The sequence below is a fragment of the Denticeps clupeoides genome, chromosome 15, assembly GCF_900700375.1.
Source record: "Denticeps clupeoides chromosome 15, fDenClu1.1, whole genome shotgun sequence".
NCBI lineage: Eukaryota > Metazoa > Chordata > Actinopteri > Clupeiformes > Denticipitidae > Denticeps > Denticeps clupeoides.
The window spans coordinates 20,835,768-20,852,037 of NC_041721.1; the positions used below are offsets into that span (position 1 = coordinate 20,835,768).

Here is a 16,270-nt window from a genome sequence, read left to right on the forward strand (position 1 = left end):
GCATACAGTACAGCAATATTCACTCTTCTGCTCTGTTCTGTTCTCTGACAGCTGAAAGACTTTATCCAGACCAGTGGTGGTGCGGCCACAGCTGCCTTTTCCCGGGCGGTGGAGATCGTGGACGCCAATGTGAAGTGGCACGTGCTGTATGAGCGGCAGTTTTATCAGTGGCTGCGGAAGTCACCCAACGGCTAACGCACAGCGGGGCCGCAGCGTCTTTATAGCATGGTATATCTTCAGATTATTTATAGGCCAAACCAACACATGGCAAAGGACACAACTGTGAACTGGAGATGAAGTGAATTGGACGAACACCCCCGCATCCTCGCCCAACCTGTCATGAAGGCCAGCAGCAGGTTGCAAGACGGGACATGTAGAAGGAGTGAGCAACTCAGCAGCTGACATCTCATCAGATTTGAAAGTGTTGCATGGGGTTCGTTTTAATACCCCCACCGTTCTCTTGCATGGTTTCCATTCCCTTGTCACTTGTTCAGTTTGCTTTGAAGGGACATTTGACTGCAGCAGACAGAGGAAGCAGACCCTGTTGTGAGGTTTGTCCTGTCATGACAATCAATATCTTTGATTGGGAATTTTTTGATGGATATATAAATCTACGTAAATGACCTATAAAAACAGTTCAGACTTGGAACAGCCCCTTTCGAATGTGAACAGTGTATGTGTGATGTGTGTTGTTGGTTGTTGTGTGTCTAAAGGTGAATCATGAGCCTCAGGATAGGGGTGTGTCCTGTGGGCTCACATGGACTTGGGTTGGGGGGTTCTGCCTGTTTTATCACAATTCTAGACTGTGTGTGTGTGTGTGTGTGTGTGTATGGGTTGTGGTTGGACATGGTATTTCAGTGTGTGAGTATGTATCTGCTGTACAACTGCTTGATGCAGTTTAACTCTGGTGTAAAATCATCAGCAATCGTGCCACTCAGCTCATCGCCATGACAACCAATTCCCTTCTGTCATTCTAATCCTGTAGGAACATGGATTCAGACATGTTTGGTATTGACACCAAAGGTCAACACAGCCCACCCCATGGACCTCTCTGACCTCAGACGTGGATGTGGGAACATTCCACTGTCACAGCACAATGTGATGAGCCGTTGCTCCTGTTCTATACGTCCCGTAGCCCTCAGCCGTCCTCAGAAAACTGCCCTGCCCTCTGCATTCAACCTTTCATATTTGTTTTCTGCTTTTTTTCTAACTGGCACACAGGATTCTCTGTGTTTGAACAGAGCAGCAGTGGGCTTTTCATGCTGATAATAAATTCTTTTGTACAGTAGCATAATTCTGCTTCTGTGTCTGCTTTGGCTATTTGTGGGTTTAGGGTGTAACACTGAGGACTTGGTGGAATCACTGCTCTGTAGACAGCAGTTATGGTCAGTTATAAAATATATAATAATGTAAAATATACAACAACAGCTGGCCTACATCTGTAACACCACATATACATGAAATGAAAAAAATTCAATTCATGCATATTCACCAGCAATGCACAATTTAATAAACTGCTCTATAACCTCATCTTTACAAAATTATTGCCTGTAATAGACTCATAGACATTTACTACTAAATGCAGGGAAAATGTAGTTTGCTGATTTTTGGTGAACATGGCTCTAAAACCATGATTTGTACTAAAATCATGAAAGTAAATCCAGAAAACCCATTTAAACATATGAATGTGGTAAAATGATGTTAGGTTCATGCATAGTCAGATGTTTTTAATCAGGTGTTTTGGATCAGGTATCAAAAAGTAATGAAAAAAATTTTAGGACCTCAGAAAGAGTTGTTAGTTCTTATGAATGGAAATGGAGAATATTATCATTTGTGCAATAAAAGAGCAATATCTGTAATAGGATCTAAGCAACTAAATGTTATTCTTCTCCACCACCAGAAGATTTGGTAGCCTAGCGGGTAACACACTCGCCTATGAACCAGAAGACACTTAACCCTGAGTGTCTCCAGGTAGGACTGTCACTGTAACTACTGATTGTAAGTCACCCTGGATAAGGGCGACTGGTAAATGTAAATGTAAGATTTAAATTCCAGTTGTTATGTAGGCATTCCAGCATACCTGGTCCCATCTGTGAAGTAAGTTGGTAGCAGGGTCATGGTTTGGGCCTGCATCTGGCTTAGGACCAGCTTGCTATCATTGATGCAACAACAAACAACAACAAATTCTGATCCATACAAGCAAATTCTAAAGGAACATTTCTGGACATCTACCTGTGAACTGAAGCTCAAGAGAATGTGGGTCATGCAGCAAGACAATGGCCCTGATCATTTGTTGTTCTACTAAGAAAGAGCTAAGCGAAAGACCTGACCTGAATCCAATTAAAAGGTTGTTGAGGAAGCCCATCTATTACACACAGGAACGGCCAAAAGTTCCTCCAGGCCAGTGTCCAGCACAATAAATGTTTATTTGCAGTTATTGCTTCATGAGGGGATCATCGTTTTTCTTAGTATATAAATAAATGATCATATTTGTCTCATTTGTTTATTATTGGCTTCATTTGCGTTTATCTCCTTAAAGACATGTGGAAATCTGATATTTTATGTTTCATACTTATGCAGAAATATAGAAAGGCAAGACAGTTCATGGATGATTTTAGACAAGGATTTCCAGGACAAAGTTAAAAATGAATCTTTGGGCAGGGGACATCTGGAGGCTCAGACACCTCACAACAAAGTTCACCAGGAGGGGATTAACCAGCTAAAAAATGGTTATTGTGTTACTGTACAGCACCTATAATCACACTCCATTCACATTCAAATGATCAGAGTGAATTGGAAATGAAGTCCTTTGTTCCCCAGTGTGCTGCTGCAGGGAGTGAAGCAGTTCTATGTATCAGCTGAACAGAGAGTCTGTATGTATGTGTGTGTTACAGAACCAGAAGATATTTTACTCTTGTCCTGTTAAAGTAATGCTTTCTATTAATGACAGATTACTAGTGGCAATGTGTCATTAATGCAGGCGTCAGATGTCCAGGTTCGATCACAAACAGCATGACACACAAAAATTCAACGAGTAATGAACTTTGAGTCCAGGAACAGCATGATGCACTTTTTTGTGATCTTCTAGCCAAGCCCAGATGAGTGGTTCCTGTTGTCCTTCTCCAGAAAAAGGTCACCAATACTAATCTGTGACAAAAATAATTGCTGGGAATAAACAGCAATTTTAAACACAAAGTGTTGCAAGAAGTACACAAAGTCTGAAACTCAAGCCCAGCAAAACTGAACTACTGTTCATTCTCACTGATTCCTGCCCACAACAGGACCTTAAAATCTCCCTGGACGATTGTCCAATCTCTCCCACTGAGTTTGGACAATTTTCTCCCACTTGTCTCACAATCTCTCTCACTCATGTTGTGTCTTTCTCTACAAGATTGGGAGGATTCGTCTGTTTTAATCAACACAAGGTACTCTCCAAACTAGACTACTGCAACTGACTCCAGGCTGGCCTTCCACTTACTGCTAATCCGACTTGTTTTCCACCTGCCCAACCTTCCCACACCACTCCACTGCCTCCTGTATCTGCCCGCTTCAGATGCTGGTCCAAGCCAAGGAAGAATCAGCAGCAGCCTCCTACCTCAGATCGCTCCGATCCTCCAGCACTGCTCCACTGCTACCACAATCTCTCAAGGTACTAGGAAAGCATTCATCCAGACTCTTCTCTGTCTTAGTCCTTACGTACACTTTCTATAACGGTATCTACAGATCTACAGTCCAACTGAACCCAACCAGGGATTTCAATGATGGATATTTTAAGGCACTTATGTAAGTTGCTCTGGATAAAAGTGTCTGGCAAATGCTGTTAATGTAAAGTAGTTCATTGCTTTCTCTTTCTCTGTATAAGCCAGACTTCATGAAAAAGAGAGCAACAGCAAACTGAGAACTTGGAATTTCATCTTCTGAAGCTAAAGCCAGAAAGAAGCCTGATATAATCTTCTCAAAAGAAAGCAATTTCATTCTCTCTAAACCTCTTAAAACTGGCAAGACTTTCTGACTGGATGTCATTGGTTAAATGTGTGAGTGCACTGTTATGGAGGAGATTTCTGTGTCCTCATTTAGAAGCTGCTACTTGCCCAAAACACAGACCCATATTCCTTTGCATTAGTTACAACTGAGCTGAGCAGTTTCATTAATTACAATATGACTGCATACAAATAAAATCTCACTGCAAAAGCTGGGCATACTCAAATGCTTTTTTGCCATTTGATGTGTGAACTTGAAGTGTTGCATAGTCTTCACATGGCTGTGATGGGCTGACCCAAACCAAGCTGTTAATGCAGTGCAGTTCTTCTCAGTTTGTTCTAAATGCTGGCGTTCTGACTGCATGGATACAGATGATATTGTGTCTTCTGTAGAAGAACAAACACATAAAAAATTAAAAAATTCATGGTCGTATTGCCATGTGGATTAAAGTAAACACACCGATACCAGGTTGGAGCCTTTGCTGTAGAGACATATCGACTTTTGTAAAATATAAACGTAATGATGTTATATAAGAAATGTGCTCTCTCCTTATGTATTAACAATATCTTAATGGTCTTGTCTGAATTTGCACATTGCTATAATGTCTCATATGTGAATTAAATCAATTAAACCAGTCTGATCACTTTTAAATGCTATATTTTTATTTACTGATCCACAGTATGCATTTATCATTCCTGTTGCCCATGTAAACTTGTATATATTTATATAAATATATAAATATATATTTATTTACACAGTATATCCTCATATTCCCTTTTGTCAGTAACTACACATAATTGTATAGAACTGCAGGTCTGCTGGGTCAGAATGTAGGGCATTGTAAAATGTACATGCAATTTTTTATGTTTGTCTAGGTTTTTTTCTGAAAAAAATAGTATGTTGCTTTAGTTTATAATTGCTGTCTGTGTATGAGCAATGTTAGAAAAAGGGCCAGTGGTATATTTGTCAGGGCGTGGTGTGTGGAGAAGCTCAGAAGCGGCTGTGGACATGGATTTGGATCATTCACAGGAAAATTGCTCTGTTTAAAAAGATAAAAATATCATTAGAATTAGGCTGACTGGTCTGCATTACTTACTGCTGTGTGCCGTTGAAGGTAGTGACATGGAAGTCATGGCGCGGTCTTGCTCAGTGGAGTTTGAACGTACAGACCTGTCTTCTAATCCTATCCGCACGGTTTTACACACAGCTTGTCTCGTGGGCTTGCGTGCATTTCCCAAAGAAATTTAATTGGAACGCGTTTACTATTCTAGTCTGAAAATCTGTTTTTTTAAACTTTGTGGCCAGACGGTTAGATGCTGATAAAAGATGTTAACTCATAGATCTTGTCAAGCCAAATAGGTTGTCTCAGTTTGACTTACAGATCAATCACAATGTTGAAAAGAAAATAAATGTCAATGGGGAACTTTTTTTTCAGTCAGTTTTTCTGCACTTAATGCACGTTGTATCAGAGCACACACACTGGCAAGCTATATATGAAAAAAATTTACTCTATTGTGTGAGGTGTGCCATTTCTTTTATAAGCGATTCAAGTAGGCGTGGCTGAGCTATTAATATTGAGAAAGGGTCAAATCTCTATAGGAATGCATTAAATGCTAAACCGGATCTCGCCTCTGTTCACACCCTGCTTGCGCACGGTTCAACCAAAACCTGCCAAATTTTGCATGGTGTGTCAGACATCAACGCCCCTTTTTCCATTTATCAGATGCGCTTATCCAGAGCAGAAAAAAAAAAGGTTCAAACCCCACAGGTTCAAATCTTACTTACTGGCGTGTCCCTGAGCAAGACATTTAATTCTAAGTGTCTCTAGGGCAACTGTCCCTGTAACTATTGATTGTAAGGCGCTCTGGGCCTGTCCTAGCACATGAGAAAACAGACCCGTAATCGCAAGGTTGCCAGTTCGAATCCCAAACAGCCAAGGTGCCACTGAGGTCCCCTTGATCTTGGTACCGCCCCCATACACTGCTCCCCGTTAGCCTTTCATGGCTGCCCTCTGCTCACCAAGGGTGACGGTTACATACAGAGGACACCGTGTGCTGTGCTGTGCTTCACAATGACAATCACTTCACTTTCATAATGGCGTTTGATAAATGCCATAATTGTAAACAGTTTGTTAAATGTAGGGCTCATGTATGTAGTTAGTTATGTATGTGTGTTTATCTGTAGTGTGGATTTGTGCAATTGATGCTGCATCCTGCAGTTGATTTAGTTAATCTCACTGCATCTGTTTACCCACCTGAGACCTTCTGAGACCTTCTGAAATAACAAGGTGGAAACTCATCTGACTTATTTTGCTCAGGCTGTGGTAATTAGATATTGACTGCAAAGTTGACCCAATATCAAAGGCTGAGAAATCTCTCCCGGAGGTCTGATATGGATCATGTTCCAAGTTTTTGTGTTGCATGTATTTTGCAATACAGTGAAATTCTTATGCCACAGTTGCAGGTGAGGGAAGGGAAAAGAATATCAAGGGTACAACCAGCAGGATATGATTAAGGGTTATGGGGCATGGGAGGAGAGACACTGTATATATATATATATTTTTGCCAATGCACATGATGTTGCCCTGGGCCAATGGGAAAAACCAACTTTGCGAACATTTCCTTGCCGACTTTGCTATGATGTGATGTGTGTGATTTGTGGACTGTGAAGCAATGGCAGTGTCCCTTGAGAAAATGTTCCAATGTACCTGTCACATTGGCAAGCTGACGGGGGATGTAAGCGCAGAGACGGATCATTCTGGAACAAGGATTTCTCAAACAAACCAGGCACGATGGCCGAAAACAGGGAAAATAAAAGGGGAACAACATAAACTAACCCGCAGGCGTGTGGCGATTTCCAGAACATAAAATTACACCAAACAGAACATTTGCAAGATCCACAAAGAGTTCACAAAATTGTCGGAGCCACCGATGGTCGGAACCACAGCGCCTTTTTCCCGAATACCCATTCCTTCTGTCTCTCCCTGCTGCCCAAGGGCTGCGCCCCAGCCCCAGGCTGACCCAGTCAGACACCTGAGGATGGTGGTGATCTTATCTGCGTCTTAGAGGGATGGAAGAGCAGCAAAGTATATTCCACAGGATGTTAAAACAGGATGGCATGTACCTGCTGCTCCGCAGAAGGGTCCTGGGACCAGGGGTATGTCCCACACGGGGCTGGGCACGTTGTTGGAGATCCTGGTGGATGTGGGGCGTCCTCTACAGCAGGCTGGGGCGCTGGTGCTGCTCTGCCATTCTGCTGGGGAACGTCCGAGCAGAGGGCATGTCCGTGACCGGAGCCGGAAACGCTGATTCCCCGCGAGGCAGCCCCGGCAGTGCAGTGCAGTGCACCCTGATTACCCCCTTGAGCCAAGGCGCGATCAGCCCCCACAGGCAGTACTACGGCAATTCCGGCTGGAGCCGGCCCATCTCCCCACCGGAACGCTTCCGGGTTTCTCCAGGGGTTGACACTATACAACAGCGCCACTTGCCACGGCTCGACCCTCGTATCGCCGGGAAGAAATCGCTCTACCGGTACGTGGGGGTCGTATCCCGGTCCGGCAGCTCAGATCATAACATTATAAAGGGAAAGGTTACCTCTCTGCACCAAGGCTGAATTTTAGAAAGAGATTTCAGATACAGTATTAAAGGACAAATAAGGCCGATATAAAAAATCACCTCAGGGGACCTTTAAGGAACACCTGCTCTTCTGCTGGTGCTGTGTTTCAGTCAAAAGCGACCACAGCAAACACACTCTGACACACATTGTGAAAATCTGTGTCCAGCTGCTCACTGGCCTCAAGGACCCTCATGAAGAATGTTCACATCAGCAGGTCACCAGCCGGTGAAAGCCCCTCTCTGTCAAGCACCAGCATTAAAGGCCGAAACATCACAGCCAAACAGGTTTTCTGGGCCTTCAGCTCACAGTGCTTCCCCACTCCCACAAGCCCTGGAACCGAGCCTGTTTCCTCAACTCAGGGGAAAGAAAAGGGTTCTCTTTTTTCTGAATTTCTTTTCCAAGTGCATGTTTTGTTCATTTAGAAGACATGTTCTACAGATTCCCGAGATCTTAGTTGCTAGTAAAGTGTTGTTCAGAGAGCTTTATCTGCACTGGAGATAAACAGGAATACTAATGGGCAGCATCGTGCAGCATGAAAGAAATTCAAAATAAATGTAGCGACAGAAGTGGTGTGAAAAGAACAGAGGCAATTAAAGCACAGTCTGTTCGAAGAATAGGTCCGGAAGGTCCCTTCCTCTTTCCCACACACACACACTCAAATACATGCGCGTGTTCAAGGTCAAGGTTCACACCTTAAGAACAGCGATTCAGATGCAAAACAGACCAAGTCTGTTTAAATTCACCCAACATCCCTGTAGAGGTCTGGAGGTGCTGTTGCTGAAACTTGCGGCATCATTAATGATTTGTATTTGCACTCATTCACTCTCATTCACTATAAATCACTGTTCGTTCTTACTAAATCAGTGTTGCGGCTGCCGGAGCCCATCCTGGGACACCCAGGGAGCTCACACACCACTCACTCCCAGACTGACACCACAGACAGTTTAGAGGCTTTATGTATTATAAATGTTGTTTAATGAGATCTAACTCAGGCTAGTACCAGTTTCATTTAAGTTTTGTGTCCGCTCAAAGGAAGACATTCTTCTTTTAGGAACATGTAAAGTCTGGTGAACTGTTTCCTTTATTGATGGTACGTTGTAAGTCGGTCTGGATAGGGGCATCTGCCAAATGGCTCAAATGTAAATAGAATTGTATGGTGCAGTCAGTGTGAATACACTGCAGCTCTTGGCTTATAATATTTCATGAGGATGACCTGAAAAGTAGAAACACATTTTATGTATTATTTACTAGTCAAACTTGTTTATGAGCACAACTCTGAAATAACTTCAATAAGCATTGGCATATCCTTCAGCAGTTTTAACCACAGTTATGGACTATGTGCTATGAAATAGAACAGCTTCAGTTATTTGAGGTCTGTAGAATCATAAACAGACACTTGCTTCACATCTGCATCTGTCCAGGGAACACAATTCATGTTTCAGCCTCGTACACAACAGGGGAACGTAAAATGAGAAACTGGGTGAGAGTGAAAGTGAAGTGATTGTCACTTGTTATAGACAGCAGCACAGCACATGGTGCACACAGTGAAATTTGTCCTCTGCATTTGACCCATCACCCCTGGTGAACAGTGGGCAGCCATGAGAGGCACCCGGTGCTTTGCTCAGTGGCACTTTAGTGGCACCTTGGCAGATTGGATTCGAACCCCCAACCTTCTGATTACGGGGCCGCTTCCTTAACCACTAGGCCACCACTGCCCCGTAAACAAGTGAAGGTGTATGGCTAGTTGTTCTGCCCGCTGTACCCTGCCCTGGTGAGTCTGATGTTAATGAGTGCTTGATACTTGTGGAAAGTGAAAGAGGATGAGAATCCACCACTCGTGAGGGTATGGACACTCCAACACCAGCCATTCATAACCTGGTCCCACGCTTGTTTCCATCATTGCCAGGATGGACGCCAAATCCTGATCCACTCCTGTATTCCAGTCCCAGAAGCAAATCCATGGTCATGTGTTTTCCGGTGTCTGAATACCGATCCGCCAAGGTGCCACTGAGGTGCCACTGATTAAAGCACCGTCCCCACACACTGCTCCCCGGGCGCCTGTCATGGCTGCCCACTGCTCATCAAAGCCTGCAGTTGGTGACAGTGCAGGGTTTGTGATGATTTGTCCATGAAGAGAAAAAGTCCTACAGTTTTAGAGGTGGAGAGGTCCAAAGTATAGTATAGACCATCTGTCCATGTACGACTGATACTGAAATATGTGGTAATAGTATATTGGTGCAACAGTGGCCCAGTACCCTAACTGGGACAGCCTAACTAAGGTGAATTTAACACTGTCTGTGCTTAACAGGGTGACTGTGTGATAAAGTGGACTTAATAATTGACACTGTGTCTGGGACTTTAACAGAAGGCCAGCCCCACAGTTGACTGTGCTTCTAGGTTGTGCAGGTCTTCCAGATGTAGTGCTGGAAGATTCTCCTCTTCTCTTTCTTTGTCTCTTTTCATGTGTTTGCCTCCCTCTGTGTGTCCTATTGTTACCTATGTCATGGGTTTGGTCACCATAACTTGTTCTCTTTGAGTTAATAAAAATTAATTAATAAAAAAGAAGAATAAATATCTTGTAGATGAGCAACAGGGGAAATACAACAGTACAGTACAGGATAGAGGTACAACACAGTGAATTCATACAGAGAACATGTCAACTTAATTTCCCGGAGAAGACATGACAGGGAAATAGTGCCATCTGGAGGGATGTGGTGGCTGGCCTGTATTGTCTGATCCAGTGAATAGGGTCTGGCTACAGATCCTCTGTGATGCCGGATGTTTACTGTGACCTAAAACGTTTATTGTGAAAGCGCAATACTTTTATTCTGAAATCTTGTGTCAAGACCCGCCCATCCGAATGCACATGCACATTGTTGAACAGATGCGAATAGCCAGTGTTGTAAGGAAAGGTAAGTGCATTTTTGTGTATGTAATTATTCTTCTAGATGGATGGCAGGTTATAAATAGCTCAGCTTTTCCCAACCCTGGTCCAGGAGGAATGTAACTCCAGCCCTACCTTATTTATGTGTTATTTAATGGCCTAATATCGAGTGGGGCAGATTGTGAAGATACGTGGATTGGAACGAAAACTTCCTGGCAAACGTTCCACCACTGAAAATAGCTGTAGATGAAATGGCTAGAATTATCTGATTTGATTTTTTCCGGGTGTGCACACTGTGATGTGCTTTGTGCTCCGCTTTGTTCTCCTCTGTTCTAATGCTCGGCCTACCGTGGTCTCTTGTGGATTGTGTTTTCAAACCATTTAGAAGTTTAGCAGTATGGTTTGTCATATTTTTCTTTTCTTTTATAACACTGCAAGTTATAATTACTGTGTTTTTGTTTGTTAGAATTTAATTTCAAGGTATGCTGTTTGCAATTGTTACCATTAATTCCAATACCCTTATTTACCATTTTATATAGCATTTTTTAAATATTGATTGAGACTAAATCTGTTTGATTTTCTAAGACTTTTCTAATTCCTAGTAAACAGATGCAGTCATGACTGCAGAATAGATGGACATTACCACTGTCCATTCATAAAACAATGATTCAGAGAAAGCATTGGCTAATCCTTTACAAACATGCCAAACAATAGCTGCACCACCAGTGTGTGGAGCCAGCCATTTAAAAAAACACCTGGCTTCTCAAGACCCACGCTGGCTTCTCAAGACTCTTCTGAAGATGTCTCACTTCCCCTACCTCTCAGATTCACAGAGCAATCTACATTGCATCAATGTTCAAAGTCATTCAAACACTTCCCCAAAATAATTATGAGTCTGGGTGCACCTTGTTTCAGCAACATTCAACATCAATCGAAAAGATCCCTACTGTTCTTCTTCAGTTTTACAGAAGAACCTTGCTGTTCACGCTTCCAGAAAACACCAGGATGTGTCTGCTGTAAAAAGAAGTACACGTTGATTCTCTGCTTCAGTAGATGTGTAAAGAAAAGTGAACACATTTGTTCCCTTGATTAATGTTGTGAGACAGAAGTTGAAGAATTCATAGATCCTTTAATCCTGACTGAAATGGTTGAACTCAAGCTTTTTAAAGAAAAAAGTGAACAGACAACTCCTGAACAGACAAAAGGCTTCTCTGGAGGCTCATATGCAATATTCTTCTAAAGTTCCACTAACTGGGAATTCCAACAACATTTGCTTATGATAGTAGCCTAGGGGTAACACACTCGCCTATGGACCAGAAGGTTAAAATCCCACTTACTACCACTGTGTCCCTAAGACACTTAACCCTAAATTGCTCCAGGGGGGGGACTGTCCCTGTGACTACTGATTGTAAGTCACTCTGGATAAGGGCGTCTGATGAATGCTGTAAATGTTTATCAATCCATGAGCCTGTGAGGAAGCAGGAGGCAAACTTATTGTCACATACAATATGACAAGCAACACATGACACTTTAAAAACACCCCTGCCCACTTTTTCCAATCTACAACTGTCATGACCATCAACTGACAGGGGAAGGAAGCGCAGAGACATGACATCTGGACAAAAGGGATTTATTAATAACACAAAACAAAACGACACGAGGGCCAAAAGAAAGGAAAGCAAACCAAAACAAAACCCACAAGCGTGTGGTATAAGGCCAGGAACATAAACTGCCCTCAGATAACACTCACAGGTCCACATTAATGCAGCAGCCCTGTCTGCATGCTGCATTTTCCTGCTGCCAGCTGAAATAGATCAGGACTCCATTATCAGGTGCATGGGCAATACATCAATACAAGAGTAGAATGCTGGAATACACAACGTTGATGATCATGTGATACTTAGACTGGAGCTTTGCACGTGTTAAGACACACCCTGCAGATATCTCTAAATCACTATTATTTACATTTCAACTGTACCATCACAAATTTAAGTCTACTTTTGTTCTTTAGAATCACACAGAAATTTCCACAACTGTGAAATAATTGAAAGCACTAAGAAATGTCAAATATCCTCCAAGTGACACCATTTTCCATGGACATTCCAAGGAAACATTGAAAAATGATTGGACTCTCAAAATACACTGCTCATAAAGACAACAAGTCAGTCAACTTCAAGTCAGTCACACTTCTCTGAAATCAAAGTCCACTTAGGAAGCAACACTGATTGACAATCAATTTCAGATGCTGTTGTGCAATCAGTACACCAGAAGACATGGAGGAGGCCGTAGGAGAGCAACAACCCAGCAGCCGGACCCCTACTCCGCACCACTGGCATCCTGTGCTCTTCACAGATGAAAGCAGGTTCACACTGAGCACATGTGACAGATGGGCAAAAATGTTTAAAGTGAAAAGTGAAGCTGGACAAATGACTATGGAGATAGAGTCCAAAAGTTGTTTGAAAGTGAAAGTGCTGGAGTGTATTAGTGTTCTGTCCTATGTAGTTTTGTGGTTGTTGAGAGCTCATATAGCCTGCGGGAAGTAGCTCCTCCTCATTCTCTCTGGCTGAGGTCCTTCACTATCTTCCTGGCCCTGGTCCACCACTTGCTGTAGATAGATTGAAGGTCAGGGAGCTTGGTACAGATGACGCCAGTGGTGCGGAGTAGGGGTCCAGCTGCTGGGTTGTTGCTCTCCTACGGCCTCCTCCATGTCTTCTGGTGTACTGATTGCACAACAGCATCTGCACTTTATGTTCACTTGTATATAAGATTTAGTTTGTTTTTTGCCTATTTATTCATAAAAGTAGCTATAGTTATTTATTTATAAATCACAAACAATCCACAACTTGGACAATAACACCGCACATTGTTGTTGACGTTGTTGTTTTTTTCCTACTCTGTACTTGAGAGACACCATCTACCGGAATTGTATGTGCTTGCACTTACTTGGTCAATAAATATGATTCTGATTCTGATTCTGATGATGCGTTCAGCTGATCGAACCATCCTCTGTAAGGCTCGCCTGTCCTGCATGGTGCAGTTCCCAAACCAAGTTGAGATGTTTCCCATCAGGATGCTCTCTATAGTGCAGGAGTAGAAGTTCCTTCAAACCTGACTTCATTAATTAATTTCAGAATTGGCTATCAAGCTAACACGCAACACATCTTGGCACACCAACAGAATAATAGACTCCTGTAAGAGAAGGGGAGGGAATGTGTGTATTTATATCAACAACTGGTGTACAGACACAGTGACAATGGATAGCTACTGCTCTCTAGATTTGGAATACATGACTGTGAAATGTAGACCTATCTATTTACATTGGTAGTTCAATGTGGTGATGATCACCGTTGTTTACATACAACCACTGGCTAATGCTAATTCCATCAGCAAGTGTGCTACCAGAGGAAGGTCTACATGACCATCAAGCTAGGCTACAGAGCTAACAGCTCCACCACCTGGCCCAGTCTGACCACATGTCACTGCTACTGCTGGGACAGTTGCTGGGTTTGGCAGAGAGTCCAGCACATCACCAAGTACAGGACCTTCATGGAAGTCCTCAAGGTGATGCCTCAATGGCAGAGGAGCTTAACCACTTCTTTGCCTGATTTGAGTCACCAGAGGCAGCTTTTCAAAATGCAGAAGGAGGTCACAGCAACTGAGGTGAGATGCTCGCTCAAAGCTGTCAACCCCAGGAAGGCGGCAGGTTCCGACAGTGGCTGAGGAAGTGTGTCGAGCAGGTGGTCAGAGTCTTCACAAAGTCTTCAACCTTCAGACCCTGTCTGAAATCCTCCACTATAGTCCCATTACAAAAAAAATCATCCATAACCTGCAATCACTTGGTGCTGATGAAGTGCTTTGAGAGACTGGTCTGGAGTTATATCACTAGTCACCACTACTAGGGCAGTGGTGGCCTAGCCGTTAAGGAATCAGAAGGTTTGAATCCTGATCCCCAGGCGCCTGTCATGACTGCCCACTTATCACCAAGAATGAGGACACATTTTGTTGTGTACATCATGTGCTGTGCTGAAATGATTGACAATGACAATCACTTCACTTTCACTTCATATCATGTCCTTCATCCCTCCTACCTTTTGATGCACTCCAATTTGCCTACAGGGCTAACAGGTCTACAGAGGATGCTGTAGCTGTTGCTGTCCATGCCACCCTGTCCAACCTGGAGCACCAGGGGAGCTACTCACGCCTCCTCTTTATAGACTTTAGCTCTGCTTTCAACACAAAACATTGATTTCAATGCTCTTGGTCAAGCTGTGTAGGGTAAGAAAGTATATTAGAATAGTTTCAGAATACTTTATTTGTATTCCAAAAACAAGTAAATAGTATGTTTACAGAGACTACATTTTGGTAAGGCAACTGCAACACTGCAGTGTGATCATCCACATCACCTCAACCACATCTGAAGCCTCCCAAACTGCACATTACAAACTGAACATCAGTACTGCACCCTACCCTTTTAACTGAAGTATTACACCCTGCACTTTAATAACTCACTACATAGCATCTCATATACCACATACACTTTATACTAAATACATCCACACACTGATATACTGTCATATCACTACTACTGCCATTATTATCATAGCATATCATATACTACATACACTTTATACTAAATACATCCACACACTGATATACTGTCATATTATGTCTTCTGGCCCAGGTAGGAATAGGATATATCAATATATTGTAGTACTTATTCATGTGAGTTGATATTATGATGTTATTATAAATCACAAAAATGTCCTTGACAGCGTGACCTTGAGGGGCATGATTGGGACGAACGGCCAAACCAGATCTGAACTCGAGTGGTGTTTCGTTATTGGACCTCTGTGCAAGCCACAGTTTGGCCATTACGAACACCATGTTCAAACATAAGGATGCCCATCGGTACACTTGGTACCAGTGGGGGATGTTGAGTCCGAATGGACCTTGTTTTGCTCTGAAATTGTTGAGCTGGCTGTTGGTAGCTGTGGTCGCAAGGTGGCCGCTGCCAGTTGTGGTGGTAAGTCAAAGTCAAAGTCAGCTTTATTGTCAATTCTGCCACATGTACAGGACATACAGAGAATTAAAATTGCGTTACTCTCAGACCCATGGTGCATACAAGTAACATTAAATACAACAATAACATTAAATACAAAAGGTATAAAAATAAGCAAATGTATAAAAATTTAAAAACACATTATACAATAAAGGCACATGGTGGAGAGTGCAAACCACGTAAACAATGTGAACAATGTAGTGCAACAGAGCTTGTAAGTGTTAAAGTGACAAAGTGAGGTAGACCAATGCTGCACAGGGTGACTGGTGCATGGTCAGTTTGTGTGTGTGTGTGTGTGTGTGTGTGTTAAGAGTTCAGAAAGTTTGTGGAGCAGAAGAGGGGAGTGAGGGGAGTGGGGGCAGAGCTGGGAGAGCGTTGAGCTTCCTGACAGCCTGATGGGTGAAGCTGTCCTTCAGTCTGCTGGTCCTGGCCTGGAGACTCCGAAGTCTCCTCCCTGGTGGCAGCAGGCTGAAGAAAGTTTGCATTGGGTGGGTGGGATCAGCTGCTATGCCGAGGGCTTTCTTGGTGAGACGTGTGCGGTAGATATCTTGGAGGGAGGGGAGAGGGACACCGATGATTCTCTCAGCTGCTCTGACTATGCGTTGGAGAGTTTTATGGCAGGATGCATTGCAGGCTCCAAACCACACAGTGATGCAGCTAGACAGGATGCTCTCGATGGTTCCTCGGTAGAATGTGTACATGATGGGGGCTGGTGCTCTTGCTCTTCTTAG

General features: G+C 43.1%; 1 protein-coding gene across 1 annotated transcript in view; it reads left to right on the forward strand.

Annotated features, from left to right (window-relative positions):
• The window catches only part of LOC114765133 (thyrotropin-releasing hormone-degrading ectoenzyme-like), a 71,331-nt gene extending 70,043 nt beyond the window's left edge, over positions 1–1,288 (forward strand). The window contains exon 19 of the mRNA XM_028955217.1: positions 52–1,288. Coding sequence (XP_028811050.1) covers positions 52–195 — 144 coding nt within the window. The 3' untranslated portion in view covers positions 196–1,288. The remainder of the gene's footprint in view (positions 1–51) is intronic.
• Positions 1,289–16,270: the final 14,982 nt, after the last annotated feature.